The sequence below is a fragment of the Durio zibethinus genome, chromosome 9 (genome assembly GCF_047325235.1).
Source record: "Durio zibethinus cultivar Kanyao isolate XHJ-2024 chromosome 9, ASM4732523v1, whole genome shotgun sequence".
Classification (NCBI taxonomy): Eukaryota; Viridiplantae; Streptophyta; class Magnoliopsida; order Malvales; family Malvaceae; genus Durio; species Durio zibethinus.
The window spans coordinates 8,009,345-8,023,699 of record NC_143170.1 but is presented as its reverse complement, the minus strand read 5'-3'; the positions used below and the strand labels follow the sequence as shown (position 1 = coordinate 8,023,699).

Here is a 14,355-nt window from a genome sequence, read left to right as displayed (position 1 = left end):
GACTTTTTTTAATTTTAAAGTTTTCATATATTTTAAAATTTTTTTTAAATATTTTATTTTTATTTATTTTTATAATTTTTAAAAAACTTTAGACTTTTTAAAAATTTTTTGAATTGTTTTAATATTTGTGAGTTTTTTAGAATTTTTTAAAATACTGAGTGACAATTAATGATGTAGTGTTGATTAGATTTTTTTGACGTGTATTAGTACTTTATTAAATGTTTATGTCGTATTAAAAATTAATTAACAGTGTTAATTTTAGGTATTAAAATAAATGATGGAATAAAAATTAAAATATCGAACTAAAAATTATATTTTTATAAAATTTAAATTGACAAAAAATATAATACGAGAATTATTTTTATATTTAATCTATTTAATTATTTTGTCAATACCATGTGCGTTAATGTGAACACGATCGACTTAAATGCACACTATCATTTAATTATTATGTTAATGTCATGGACAAGAATATGCACACTATCGTAACCAAAAGACTTAAATACATGTTATCAAAACCAAAATACTTAACATTATGATTGATTTATGATAAAAATATTGAATATAATTAAATTTTAAATGTTTTTGATATGATATTTAAATTATTAATTAATATGATACTTATTTTTTATGTAATTAACTTCAAATGAGAATAAATAAATAAATAATTTTATTAATTAATAATTTCATATTTTAAATGCTATATTAAAATTTTTAAAATTTAAATATCATATTAAATATTTTATTATAATTTATAAACTACCCACAAACCCCAACCGAAATTTCCAACAGCAAGAATATTTCAACAAATTGGTCTCAATGATATTTCAACAAATGCCATTAACCCTCTCGCCAAAAGCATGTTGCAGAACTGTGCTTCTGACGCCAAATATATTGATGAATCGATTCAAAATCTGTGCTTCTGACGCATTTAATCAATTGCAGTGAAAAGGCATGTCCCGCTATTTAAAGCGTCCCCCAACGACCCTTTTGTCCAGACTCTAACCTCATAGAATGAAGGGTACGGACACAGTTTTCCACATTAATCGTTATCTGGTATTTTCTGCAAGCAATGCCTGATCTGTGAATGATAAAATGAAATATATGAAGAAAATAATTTAAAAGTGCAAGTTATTTTCTTTTTTTTAAAAAAAAGAAAACATTGCCATCATGGCATCTTGTTTGGGTCATTTTAAAGGATAGACAACAAAGTCTAGGGTATTGATGAAAAATACATTAGAAGGCAACACTTGCATTCAATTCACTCCTGCCATAATTTGAAATTCCGGCATATGGATTGAAAGGCAACGGTCACAAGGGAGCTCACTGATGATGATGACTCCTATCACTAGCTTGTTCCGTCTCTTCCGCATCGTCGAAGCGTTGATCATTGATTTGAAGCTGCAAGATTTTGCAGAAATGGGATAAATGAGACAAGCCTAAGAAGCAAAAAATGAAGCAGCGAAAAAAGTATGCAAGAAAACTCTAAAAGTAAAGCAATGAAAATGTAGATAAGAAGTTCCTGTTAGAGAAGTTCAATCTAATCAGAGCCCTAAAATTTGTTGTCAACTAAAATGAATAATAGAATACATGCTAAATGAGACAAACCACAAGTTGTAGACAAAATAGAAGTAATGAAAAAGAATAGTAAAAATAAAAAAAAATACTACTCTGAAAGAAAAATTGATACAAAATAAAAATAACAGACAAAATATACACAATAAAAATTCTATTAGAAAAGTTTCAATTGGTAAAAGCGTTGCTGTTGATTCAAAGGGAAATAATAGATGAAGTTCATAAACTAGGAATGAATTACAGAAGACCTCCCAGCACCCAGTACAATGAACATTCAAAAGCATACCTCAAGTACTGTGTGAGCTAGGTCATCATCACCATTTGAATGACCAATTGAGTTTGTCAGATTCTGGGGGAAATGCCATTCGGGACCATCACCCTCTGGAGATAAAATATGTTATTTGAGATGCATACTACATGCAAGCACATAAAGGAAACTATGGAAAGACATTTCAGAAGGTATGGATGTTGTCTATCCCATACCTCCAGTTTCATCTTCTAACTGATCAGCACTAAAAATCCAATTATGTTCTTCTTCTTCTCCTTCTAAAGATAGCATAAATAACAGTAAATCAACATTCGATCAAGGGAGGAAGCATGCCCATACAACAGTAGAAAATTTCTCAATTTACAACTCCACAAGGAAACTGGGAAATGGAACTCACCTTCAATAGGCTCCGGATTTAGCTCAGCACACTCACAGAAAATCTGAAACAGAGTATCCACTATCACAGAATAAATGAATATAAAAGTCAGCATTCAGCATGACTAAAGATAAAAACAGCATAACAACAATCTAAGCATTAGTAGAGGACAACGCTTAAATATACATACAATGGCTAACATCTGAAGGAATAAGCCGCATCTCTGTGACCTTGGTTAAATCTAAAACCTCATTACATTCTGAATCCAAATCCTCAGACTCATCTTCATCAGCTTCAGTTTCAATCTTGGGACAAAACAAAAAGAAAAAAAATCAGATAAAGTATAAAGGGAGGAAAGGAGCACGCTAATAATAGAAGAAAACACCGAAGAAAAAACCGGGGCACCAGCAGCTTAACATGAGGGAAAAAGAGAAAAAGAGAGAGAGGACTTTCAATAAATGGAAAAAGCATGTATTACAAGTGCTTATTGGGAAGCAAAAACATTGCATATCACCTGTCAAAATGAAGAAAGAAGTTGACTAAACACGAAATGAAAATGGTTATTACAATGCATTTTAAATTTACAATCTTTAAACTTTACTGATAATAAAAAGTAGGTTGTCCAAAATTAGAGTTTAGAGCTTTCCTGATCACTCCTAAATTATAATTTTGTTTCAACCCATAATTTGAAAAAAGTTCAATGAGACTAGATGATGTTTCCTAATGCTTAGATTGTTGTTATGCTGTTTATATCTTTAGTCATGCTGAATGCTGACTTTTATAATGTTCTATTCTGTGATAGTGGATACTCTGTTTCAGATTTTCTGCGAGTGTGTTGGGCTAAATCCGTAGCCTATTGAACAGTTTAACCTAAGAAATAACTAGTAAGGTTTGAAGCCACTGCATTGCCCGTTTCATCAGCCTAGTTGCACATATCCACTAATCCTTAACAAATTTCGCTTTCCCCAGGTTTCTTTTCACCAATCAACGAAATTTAAACTAGCATCCAAGCAATCAAACAGTCATAAATAAACAAAAAGATACTACTGCATAAAAAGAGCTTACTGCAAAAAACAAATTTAATTTTACAGTTTTGATCAATTGAAAGAACAGCATGAGCATGATTATTAACCAAAAGCATTACAAAACCTAAAATACTTAATAAAAGCAAAGGAAAGTGTTTTTTCCTCAGTAAACAGAAGAGATATATATACGCGCGCGCACGCACACACATATATACATATATATACATAAGCATTAGAAAACCTGAGTGTAGATACAGGGAGAATGGTAAGCCTCCGGGTCCCTTGAAACAGCATGCAGCGACAGAGACAAGAAATCAACGGCATAGCCCTTTGCTCGGTCCACATCACTCAGCCAAATCACTTGCCTGCAACGACCCAAAACACAAAACCCATAATCTTCAGTTTCAAGGGAATTAAAACGATGTTGATTACATGAAACAATTTGTGTAATAGGAGAGAAATTTGATGGTACTTGGTGGTGATGTAGAGAGTGCCAGGGTATTCCGGGGCACGATTCCCGAGTGCAATGGAAACGGAAGCTTGGACATGAACAAGCTCCTCGCCGTTATCAGGATCGAGAACTGGTTCTCCAGCACCGTTGCTGGCTCTTGCCGTGAATTGCCAAAGCCCCACCACCATTCTCTTTGCTTTGGTTTGGGTTTTTCTAGGGTTTATGATTATCGGTCTCGTTTTTGCGCGTTGGTGTTAAAAATTAAAACGATGGAACTCCTGTGCTTTTGTTTATTGATGAGAAGCCCAATCAAATAACGACACATTAGCCCAGTTCCCTACCAGGTTAAAAATGACCAGCCAGCCTTGACTTATTTTCAAATCTCATCATCAATGGAACGGACACTTGTAATATGTGAAAGAAATTGTTAATGATTTGAGTTAAACCTCAATTTTAATCTCCAGCACTTATAATAATTTTTTTTTCTTTATCCTCTAAATTTCGATCTCACTGGCTATTATAAAAAGCTTTCCTTAAGTTTTAACCACCTTGAGATTAAAAAACAATAAGACACTTTCCACTTTCTGTATATAATTTTCACTTATTTTTCCTTTTAATCACAATCTAGCATATCAATTAATTTTTATCCACCATCCAATTTTTTTAATTATTTTTCTCTTTTTTTTTTTATATTGCCCAATCTTCTCCTCATTTTCAGTGGTTTTTGCCTAATGCTGTACAAGATACCCTTCCTGCCTCCCCTTAATTACTTCCCTCTATTTGGAGAAGGAAAGAAAATTGACTTCATTATGCCCAAATATTTTGTTGTGCTGAGTTAAAGGGTTCATTCTGGTAATAATTACTTTTCTAGGATGGATTTTAATATTGTCTAATCTTGCTTCAAAAAATAAAAATTAAGATTCCTTACCAACAAATAATTATACAATCAACAACATACCAATCCTGAATTCTATCATTTTTCACTTCAACACGTTGCAACCGAAAGATATAACAATACAACATAAAATCAGACTAATTTGTATAGCAGCACCTATCGCAAGATAGAATTTGTTTTTAAACCAAAATAATATGACCAGCCATTCTTTCAAAAGTTGATACTTCAAAGCATTCTATCATCATTTTACACAGTTCAATTCCGAACCTAGCAACTAGCCATCACCAAAAGAATTCAAACTTTAAACAGTAAGTTAAAAAGTCCCTGTTAATGCTGTTAATAGCGACTATTGTTGAACACAAAATGCCTATTCACACACCATAACCAGCTTAATGGTCAAAACTAAAAAACACTAACTCCTTCCTAAAGGCCAGAGGGGAAGGCTAAACTCATTTCAGCAAGCCCCATTTACAATAATGTAGGAAATGGATGCAGCTTAGATTTCAAAATCAAAGGATTCCTTGCTTCAAATGTTAAATAAATACCAGAGGACAAAAGAAAATGGAGAAGAATCAGAGGGAAAACAAATTCTTGACTCTCTTTTCAGACATAAGAAAAATTTAACAGCTATGAATAAAGTCTTAAATCAGGACAAATCTCAATAGAACATGAAAACATGACCTAGCTAACTCAGAGCATCCACATTGAATCAGGATACCCCAAAATTGCACTAACCCAGATGCCCAACTTAAGCAACAAGAGTGCTGGCAGTTGTAGATTCACTGCATACCAAGAAGTTGAATCAGTATTGCACCATAAGGCTTAGAAAAAAACATATATACAGGCAAGATATAGAGGAATAGACGATATATCTATAATCAAGAACAGTACCAACTAAACTAATGAATCAAATATAAGTCAAATTAACACGTCTGTTTTTCCGCTAAAAATGCTTTCAAGATGATCTAATGCTACAGTTTGCATATTTACACAAGACAATGTAAACCAAATCATTTACTGAAATGAAACTTGTACATATATTCTAACACTTCCCTCAAATTCTTATATAAATGGATTTCAAGCAACCCATGCTAAGGGATTCATGTATTACATAGAGCTAAACAGGCAGGATATTATTTTAATTGAAAATCATTTCATAGAACCATGTAAATGAATAACCTTTTTTTAATGGGATTATGCAAGTATGGTGATAACTTTTAAGTTCATCCCTTGCACCATCATAACATACTGCATTGCACGCCAAGCTAAAAATAACATGCATAAAGGAATAGATTTAACAATCCCAGTTCACCAAATAGACATTAATTGTAGACAAGCTTAGAGTGTGATCTTAAAAAGATGTTAATTATAATTGGACCATGTACATTGAAAGCAATAGCTGATGTAATCACTATATCACCAATTAATATCTCAATAAAAAAAAGCAAAAATCTATAAACAGTTATGCAGACTTACTATTTCCAGACAGGAGGAAGCTTCTTTGTTTTTTTGTAATAGCGAGCGAGCCTGTGAATCCTACTCTCAACAAGGATCAACCTGAACTTGGAATCCTTATCCTTCCTGTTTCTCTCCAAATGCTTGCGGATGGCAACAGCCTTCTTGATGAGGTGGTACAAATCCTCAGGAATTTCAGGGGCAAGACCTATGGAAACAATAAACTAATATCACATCAAAAATAATCCCACAACTCAATATGTTAGTCTTAGCATATTCAGTGAATATTTTCCAGCTAAAAGCCTAAAACTCTATGCTAATAGAAATTTGTAAGACATAAAATAATTTGCTGCAACCAAGATAACAAACAAAAATTGACTAATCACAAAATCAAAGGGAAGAAGAATATATTACCGTGGGCCTTAAGGATACGCAAGATCTTGCTTCCAGTAACGCTCTTAACCTGGGCAATGCCATGAGAATCACGAAGAATGACACCAATCTGAGATGGGGTCAAGCCCTTCTTTGCAAACTTGCAAATGTTATCCTCAACCTGAACACATTAACATTAAATCATAAGAAAATTTTCATTCGCATTTCTGTCAGAAACGAATCTAAAAAGGGATTAAGTACTCACATCTTGAGAAGAGATCTTGAGCCAGCTTGGTGGGGTTCTCTTATAAGGCAGAGCTGAAGCAGAAATACCCTTACTGCAACAAAGGGACAATGTTAATATGTAAATAAGTAAACGTACAAATATACACATAGAGAGACAAAAAGGGAAAGAGAGAGGAGTAGGAAGATACCCGCGACTGTGCATACGACCCATGGTGACGACGGTGGTGGTGAGACTTCTCTTTTTCCTGCTAACGTTTCTCAGTATGCAGTCGGCGACGATGAGCAAGCGCAAACCCTAGCCTCGTTTTATATTCACACACTCACTAATCTGACCAAAGCATTTGTCCAAATGGCATTGCTCTCCTCGGGCTTGAAAATTTGGGCCCTTTTCTGAGCTGGATCAAGACAATAGTAGACTTAATACTTTTTGAAGTTTGGGTTAAAGGTTCATAATCTTTTAGGCCTTTTTTTCAAGATCCTACCTTTCATAGGCCTGGATGCTAGAAAATCAAACCTCACTCTTTTTATATCTTCGACTTCCAGCCGGCCAGTCCCACACCTTCCTTTCTCTTTCCAGGGCCCAATGGTGCCCCCATCAGGCCATCGCCAATGATGAACTCACCAAATAATTGCACGAATTGAATGTGACCCCAAAAAAAAGGCATTGAAGTCAGAGAAGGACAGAGGGTTTATATAATTATATCAGCATTGATTCCGAATCCTGACATAATTGATTCTCTGAGGCATTGAAAGTTTTCAAACATGGTGTGTCGAACATATTAAGTCAAAGCTTATTAGTTCATGGCGATACTTGATACTTCCATAAATACTTAAAATCCATTAGTGGTTAACAGCCTCTAGAGTAACAATCACGTCTAACTTGATCATATCTACCATAAAAAAGAATGTCTCATTCGAAGAAGCTGCCCCATTCAGTTCAGCCTGGGTTTAGAGCCCATTTCACCAACTTCCAGAATCCTCAGTGGCAGGGTGTCCAGAGTTCTTTTCTTCTAGTCATGCCGGCCAGACTGCCAGATGTTGGCTTCAAACTTTTTCAGAGACAAAGAATTAAAGCAAGATGCTGAGATGCTAATATAGAAAAGAATCCTTGCTTTTACTCGATGATCCGGAGGGCAGTTGCTATTATATGTATGGTTTGAAATTAAATTCGGTAATTCATGTATTTATTTTGCATTTATTTGATGTTAAATACGATATAAAATATAAAAATTATTATATTATAATTTATATAATATATCTAATGTAAAATATATTATAATTTTTATTAAAATTTTAAATTATATTATTTTTATCTTTTTATATTATTCTCATACCTATTATCGTGTCTTATTTAAAACTATTTAATTTGCTTTAAATGATGAAATAGTAACCTACTAGATTCAGCAAAACTAGTAAAAAAGCCTCTTGCATTGAATTTTAGTTAGCACGACCCAGTAGCTAGGTCATAGCAAAGATAATCAGTAACGTGGTCCAAAAGACATAGGTAGTCATGAGGAAATTAATGTTATCTAGCTAGCTAGAGTATATGTGGTTGATATATATTTATATATATATATGGTCCTTTGTAGCCTACACTGCTACACGAAACTAGCATTAACGTCATTTTTAGTTGCCCAAAATTAAATATGGAGTAAATTGTGATGATCTTTCTATCACCTCCACAAACCGAGGCCTTAAAGGTTTTCGCTTAGGACTTCAATTGCTTGAATTGGAAGATCCAACAAAAGAGATGAATAGTTACTCTGGTGTGCTAAAGCACTCGTAAAAGCTATGAGAAACGAATTTCGGAATAATACTTTAAAGCCACGAACGAGCCCATCGAAATTTTCACTTAAAAAATAATTATCATTCATCAACTTTAAGTATTAAATTTAAGAGTATAATTAATTAAATTTGAGCCAAAATAATATTAAATTTAAATTTAATTCTAAATTTAATATTCAAAAATTATTTTAAATTTGATCAAATTTTTTTAACTTAAATTTAATTTAAAATAAAATTAAATTATTTAAATTCGTTTAATTAGATATAATTAATATATAAAAAAAACTCAAGTATTATATTTTATAAAAATTTAATTATTGAATTCAATATTTTTTATTAATTAAAATATAAAAATTTAAATTAAATTATTTAAATTTAAAATTAATTTAATAATAATTAATTTAAATTTAAATCAACTTAAAATAATTTATAAATATTATTATATCATTTATACTTTTAATTGAACTTTGTGCTCTGCCACAAGTGTCCTTTTGTCAAATTCTTTTGGTTTGGTAATTAAACAAGCCTTTTTATCTCCTTTACCAAAGGAGATGCTCTCCCATTTTGATGTTGACCTCTGCGAATATCATTAAAGTTCCACAGCTCGCTGCATGATACCAACAAAGCAAAAAGTTTAAAGCGGAGAAGAAAAGGAATCCCACAAACTGTCAAACAACGCTATATATATTTGATATATGAAGCTAATTTTGTATTTGAAGCACCATCTACTGGGACAGCTAGCAGTTGGCATTGTACAATGTTATACAGTAAATTCTATTATTAATAAGTGTGAATAGAATGGACCACACAAATTAAAAGGAAAGCAACAAGTTCCCACTTCCCAAAGAGATCATCAAATTCTATACCCTTAGCTTATATATACAATTACAAGCTAACTCTTGGAAAAAGAAAGCTGATGAGATTTTCTTTAAAAATTAGAGCTTAAATGCATACTGCCTGTGCCTGACTTACAAGCTTAAGTAGGTGTGAGTAAAAATTGATTTGAATCGATTAAATTGATTAAAATTGAGTAAATTCGATTGAATCGATTTGATTTATTCGGTTTTAATTATAATTAATTTTTTAAATCGATTAAATTGATTAATTCGATCGATTTTTTATTTTTAAAATTGATAATCGTACTGATCGAATTAATCGATTTTTTAATAATTAAAAATAAAAAAATTGAGATAAATATTTTTATTTATTTTTTTGGTAAAATATTGTTAAAATTATTAAATTTTTTAGTAATTTAGTTTGAATGATACTAGAGTTTGAATTTTATTGAATTGAATTTATGATTAAATAATTATTCATAATAAAATAAAAATAAAAAAAAATCAATTATTTAATCGAACCGATTTTAGTCAATTCGATTATGATTAATTATTTAATAATATTTGATCGATTCGATTATTTATTAAATAAAAATCAATAAAATCGATTATTGATTTTTTCAAACCAAACGGATCGAATTGATCATTTACTTACCCCTAAGTCTAAGTGGCAAGCCTAACTATCAACATGACTTACAAGCTTTAATTTCATACAGAAGCATGAGTGGATCGTATAAAGCAACCTGTGGCATTTTTTCTAACAAGAGATGCTTTGTCCCCTGCAAAGTGCAAAGTAATCGGAAAAGCTTCAGAAAGGCTCAACGCAACAGGGAATGGATTCTCCATACTCCAAAGCACAATGTTGAAAAATAAAGAAACGAAAAAGTTATGGGAGCACCGCTACTACATAGCATTGTTGGTCTACAAGAGATATAGGAACTGAGCCAGATTCCAGTAGACCAAGATCTATCAATGCCTAAAAAGCAGCATTACTCTATAATAAGCTGTGAGAAACAAACCTTCTTTTGTGGTATAATTGCTCCTGTTAAACAAATGGGAGTGTAGTTTTTAAATATGGGTTTTCCCAAACAAGCTAGGATTACGCCAATGTAGTTTTGTGCAACCCTAGATATTCCAATGCTAAAAAAAACACTTTTATGTTCCTCCAACTGGTAATTAAATTATAATGAACACATTGGTTTTTTTCTTGTTTCAAATCAACCTTTATCATTGTATTAATTAATCTGTAGCTGGAATTTTATAATTATACCAACAAACCAAGACCATTTTATTTTTTTAAGCATGTATTAAACAAATGAAAATTATGCAAGGCAGTGGATATTAATTAAGGTGGTTGGTGTGACCAATGCAATCAACCTTCAGTTTCATAAATTCTTGCCAATTAAGTGGTGCTCCAGAAAAGGCTGTGTTCATTTCACGGTCTTCTTGTTGTCAAAGACTTACAAACAAAAGTGATTTTATTATTATTATTTTTTGTGAAAGAGATTGTTTTTAAATGTTAAAATTTAAATGTCAAACTAAATAAATAATATTTTTTAACGATGTTTGTATAAGTTAATTAAACTAATATCTGAATTCATGACCCCATCATTTTTTCTTGCAAATTTTATTCAGACACTCAAAGAAATTTGTAAACTTACATATCTTTTATCAGAAGTACTAAGCAACGTATCGCATGGATCGTAGTCAAGTAGTAGTATTTGTATTGTAGATTCCAGATCTTTTGATACCTGACACATGCTAGCTTCCAAATTCCAGTATTGGAAATAGAAATTGATAAGCTAATGTGGTCCACTATATATTTTTTTCACTTTCGTTTTCATTCCCACTCATTTGGCAAATATTGTTTGGCATTTTTTTTTCTGGATTCGAGTTACAGTGTAAGCCAAAATTTTGTTCTCCCGAGATCCTACTGCAAACCCAGGACACAATTTTTGGACAAGTTGAGAAAAAAAAATTATAGTTTCTTTATTAATAATCCTTGCTACCATACTATCAAAAAGGGAAAATAAGTAGTAATAGTAGTAGTAGCAGATAAATTTCTTCAAAATTATGATATACATGTAGGCGAGGGTCTGTTAATTTTTGCTAATTTTGTAGCCTGCGCAAATGCTTAACATTTTGTCTCATTAGGAAAAAGCAAGTTGCAGGAATGAAAAATCTTTGAGACAGGAATCAGTTCAAAAGTATTCAAAAGAAAATTTGTACCAAAATCACCACGCGATGTTGATCAATATGTTATAGATATAATTATTTTCAAACCATAATTACCATTTGTAATCATCTTTCGATACAGTGAAAAACTTGCATGCCTGCAATTGAATTTAACTCTCACATTGAGAGTTAATGATTATGTGTTCTTTGTGTTTTTCTTTTTTTTTGCATTTGTTTTTTTTTATTGTTTTTTAAAAACTAAGATTAGGACTCTAATCCTAACAATTGCTATCATACTTTTAGATTGTAATTTAAAGCTTTGACTAGCGAATATGGTTCACTACATGAAATTGAGAAGTTTAAAATGTATAGATCTTGCTTTGAGGAAAATTGCAGATAGAAGATTATTTGTATGATAAAAGGCTGCATCCAACTCTTTCAGGTATGAAACCAGAAATAATGTCGTACAATATTGATTGGAATCTTTTAATCACAATGATGGATTTATGATTTTTTTTTTTACTTATAATATATATATATATATTTACCAATAAATTTATAAAATTTGTCAATGTAAAAGATATTCATGAAATTTTTTTTTTAATATTTATTAGAAAATATTTCTACAAAATTTCATTTGAATATGAGAAAAGAAAAACTTCGATAGCAATCCTTCTTAACGAGTTCAACACATTATTAATCAATTATCTTCTATTGAAATTGATCTTAATGATAAGATTTGTGCCTTAATTTTTTATTTTTTTTACTTCTTCACCAAATGATAAAGTGCTGACGAAGGTAGCAGTTACTAATATATTTTTTAAAAATATTTTATTTAAAGTTTTTAAAAATAATTTTTTAATATTTTAATCAATTATAAATAGAAAATAAAGATATCAAAATTTAAAATTTTAACACAACAAACGAAAATTGGATTGGGATAGAAGAAGTGTATGAATTCATTACTTATTTTCATTTTAAAACATGATGCATATATTTGAATGTGTCTTTTTTTAAAATTAAAAAAATTGAGTTGATTGTTATTGTTTTTCGAAAATGACAAAAACAAGCTTTCTGATTTTTTATGAGTTCAAGGATATTAAAAGTCCCTACATTATAATTAAAAAATAATTTAAAATTTACATTTTTTATTACAATTAATTAATTTTTTAATATTCATTTGCATTTAATGAAAATTTTATTTGAATGAAAAACTTACTAATGTTATTTTTTTTTTGCTAATTAAGAAATTTTTTATGATATTAATAAAATAAATAAAAATTTATCATTTAATATATAAAAAATTAAATAAAATAATTTTTTGGTAAGATCCTATAAGGGTTTAATTAACTGTAATTTTAAAATTTATTGATTTCATTTTACCATGTTGCTAAATTTTATTCAATTAAAAATTTAATTAAATCAAAATTAAAAATTAAAAATTTAATTAATTATAATAAGATTTTCTTTGACAAGAAAAATAGAAATATTAAAATAAAAATGTTAATTAAAATTTTGAAATAGAAAGATTTTCTTTACCCCTTTTGTCAGTTTTTAAAATAGAAAAGTTAAAAAGATTAAAAATTTTTGAATAGAAATTTAATAATTATTTAAATTCTTCAAATTTTATTATAATTAATTAAATTTTTAATTTTTAATTTTGATTTAATTAAATTTTTAATTGAATAAAATTTAGTAACATGGTAAAATTAAATCAATAAATTTTCAAATTACAGTTAATTAAACCCTTGCAGTTAATTAAATCCAACTAAAGAGAAGAAGGTTTCAAGCAGCTGAAGGCAAGGACAATGGTGGAAAGTGCAGGAAGTCATGTCAGATTCTGACCTTTCTGACACACCACAATCGGACTGTTCAAAAAAAAGAAAGAAATAATAAACTTTCAATCCCATTAAGTTAGTATTTCTTTTTTTTTTTTTTTTTGAAATTTTTTATCACCTGCGGTTCACCCACTATGCACCTTCACCAGTTTTCGTGGTACTCAACGGTTCAAAATCGTTTCACCAAGTCTTACGATAGATGGTACACAGAAGATGGTAGCTTTTCAAATTCGAACTTCCCTACTGAGCGGGGGAAGAATCTTCAATTCTCCGTGTACAGACGCTACCCGCCTCCACCTCGTAAGTACCGTAAACGACCACGTGGCAGACTCTTTGCCCTTTGCTTAAGGTTCTCTGGGCCCCAGCCCTACCACTACCAAGTACCGGTAGTATGTTTTTTCGTCCAACCAAATTATAGTTTAAGCTTAAGCTTTAACTCAAGTCAAAAACATAATTATATTTTATATATAAGATTATTAATAAGATAAAATAATAATGATTTTATATTATATTATATTTATATATAAAAAATTAAAGATTACAAAAAAATATTAATATACTTTTGACATAAATTATTCAATTTTCTTGGAATAAATAAAATTATTTTTAATTTATGAAATTAAAATTATATGTTTAATTATATTTTTAAAAATTATATTAATAATTTAAATCATATAAATTTTAATAAATAAATAAATTATTTTATCTTAATTATTACATACATCAAATATAAAATAAAATAATATTATTTAATATAATATTATTTACAATATCATTTTATTTTATTTTATTATAATTTTATATAAAAAATGATAAAAAAGCTAAAAATAATATTGATTTTATTAAGGATTTTGATCTAAGCAGCAAATATAGTTTTACTTTTAGTTGGAATCTTTTGAGATGCGAAAGGATATAAAAAATAATTTTTTTATTAATTTATTAAATTTAACGTAAATAAATATATTTAAATTGATCCAAAAAAAATGAAACGAAATAAAAAAATCTCTTATTCCTAAAAAATATCATGGATTAATTGCCCTTCCAAGTTCCAAGTTTAA

At 29.8% G+C, this 14,355-nt stretch overlaps 2 protein-coding genes across 3 annotated transcripts; both read right to left on the bottom strand.

Moving 5' to 3' along the window:
* Positions 1-1,117: 1,117 nt before the first annotated feature.
* Positions 1,118-3,997, bottom strand: LOC111310512 (chloride conductance regulatory protein ICln-like). Of its 2 annotated transcripts, XM_022910016.2 has the most exons (7): positions 3,717-3,991; positions 3,486-3,609; positions 2,410-2,524; positions 2,241-2,300; positions 2,059-2,121; positions 1,862-1,956; positions 1,118-1,401 (listed from the first exon to the last, which is right to left on the bottom strand). In XM_022910016.2, exons 1-7 carry the CDS (start codon positions 3,881-3,883, stop codon positions 1,324-1,326), a joined length of 702 nt encoding a protein of 233 aa, XP_022765751.2. In that variant the 5' UTR covers positions 3,884-3,991; the 3' UTR covers positions 1,118-1,323. The 2 variants fall into 2 exon arrangements, with proteins under 2 accessions (XP_022765751.2, XP_022765755.2); XM_022910020.2 differs by lacking the exon at positions 2,059-2,121 and having other exon boundaries at positions 3,717-3,997.
* Positions 3,998-5,069: 1,072 nt separating this feature from the next.
* LOC111310534 (small ribosomal subunit protein uS15-like) lies at positions 5,070-6,940 on the bottom strand. Its single transcript, XM_022910025.2, has 5 exons — positions 6,852-6,940; positions 6,683-6,755; positions 6,460-6,598; positions 6,067-6,253; positions 5,070-5,372 (listed from the first exon to the last, which is right to left on the bottom strand). Exons 1-5 carry the CDS (start codon positions 6,872-6,874, stop codon positions 5,339-5,341), a joined length of 456 nt encoding a protein of 151 aa, XP_022765760.1. The 5' UTR covers positions 6,875-6,940; the 3' UTR covers positions 5,070-5,338.
* Positions 6,941-14,355: the final 7,415 nt, after the last annotated feature.